The sequence below is a fragment of the Echinococcus granulosus genome (genome assembly GCF_000524195.1).
Source record: "Echinococcus granulosus chromosome Unknown EG_S00118, whole genome shotgun sequence".
Classification (NCBI taxonomy): domain Eukaryota; kingdom Metazoa; phylum Platyhelminthes; class Cestoda; order Cyclophyllidea; family Taeniidae; genus Echinococcus; species Echinococcus granulosus.
The window spans coordinates 21,416-22,825 of record NW_020170498.1 but is presented as its reverse complement, the minus strand read 5'-3'; the positions used below and the strand labels follow the sequence as shown (position 1 = coordinate 22,825).

The following is a 1,410-nucleotide window of genomic DNA, read 5'->3' as shown; positions in this document are numbered from 1 at the left end:
CATGGGGTTTGGCCGAAGCTTGGCGATGAGGCTGCCACAGGATTAAGTGAATCGTCAGTTGGTAGTGGAGCTCAGCATCAGGTCAAATGTCAGCGGAGTTCACCTGAGCTGTAAGCAGACCAACAGCGACCACAGGTCGGGCGGTTAAGGCACCAATTGCCAGTCACCGGGAGGGATGCTGTAAGCTCGTCTACATTCTGCATTCTGTGTGAGCTCAACCCATCATAACTCCAACTCACTGACCGCCATTCCAAACCTACAACAGTTTTGGTGGAACAAGGCGTAAAGCAGGGTGTGGTCAGTGGTACAGGCAGAGAAAAGCGTTTATCAGCATGAGTTTTGATACTAAAGTCGCGCCATTTCGCGTTTAACTCAACTGAAATCTGTGATCAGCTGAACTGAAATCTGCGTTTAGGTGAACTGAAATCTGTGTTTAGCTGAAATGAAATCCGCCAAAAGCGAGCGCATTACAATTTGCGAATCAGTCTCATAAGATTCAGCTGCCGCGTCGGAGATGGAGAGGCTTCCCGAATGCGTACAAGCTAGAATTTGCACATACCTCAATGCCACAGACCTCGTCAGTGTTTGTGAGGCGATACCCTGCATGAAGCAGGTCCTCAAGTCTGCCACTCTTAGAGGCACTTTACGCAATTACGTGCGACAAATGCAGTGGGTGGACGAAACACTTCACCGTGGGCTGTATTCCACAATTGCGAAGATGAAGGCAGAGGCGGATGGTGAATCGGAGGTGAGGACGGAGTCCGAGGCAGAGGCAGAGGCAGAGGCAGAGGTTCTTTGTAAGGCGATACGATACTACCAAGAGGATTACCAGTACCGTGCCAAGTGTCTGAACCAAAATCCACCTCCCGACAAAATGGTCCTAGTATTTTTATTGCTTGGTGGTGTCATGTCCGATTTGGACGATACGTTTCCCTTTCTCGAGACAATGAAGCATTGGACTGATGAGGATGGACAACCTTTGTTTGAAGATTGCACCCTTCTGTGTGGAATTAGTAGAATAACCCTTACCATGTCTAACTTTCGTATATACATTGATGTTCATACTCAAATAGAGGAATGGGAGCGTAATGCTGTGATTTCGCGGCCTTACATCCTCCGCAAGTACGACGGCATCGTGTATCTTTTCAATTCGACTATGCAGTGTCATGTTCGGCACTGCCTACCATATGGCTTGAAGTGCCTCATGCACAACATCACCAACGTTGTGTGCGACGGTCGGCGTCCCCCTCCGGCGCTGCTCATCCTGGACACGTTAATAGGACAGAAGTGCAGTCATGCAGATTGCCTTGTGACCAATCTGCACACACTGGACGATGGCACTTTGGGAGGGTTTACACGGTTCCCACCGTGTTTCTGGCCTTGCAGTTGGTGGAGAGTGTGGCGTATGCA

General features: G+C 49.5%; 1 protein-coding gene across 1 annotated transcript in view; it reads left to right on the top strand. All coding sequences in view use genetic code 11, as the record gives it.

Moving 5' to 3' along the window:
- EGR_08743 (hypothetical protein) overlaps window positions 1–1,410 on the top strand; it is a gene marked incomplete at both ends in the record, with an annotated part of 2,689 nt that overhangs the window by 299 nt on the left and 980 nt on the right. Inside the window, one exon of the mRNA XM_024497992.1 lies at window positions 501–1,350. Within this exon, the coding sequence (XP_024347569.1) occupies window positions 501–1,350 (850 nt within the window). The remainder of the gene's footprint in view (window positions 1–500; window positions 1,351–1,410) is intronic.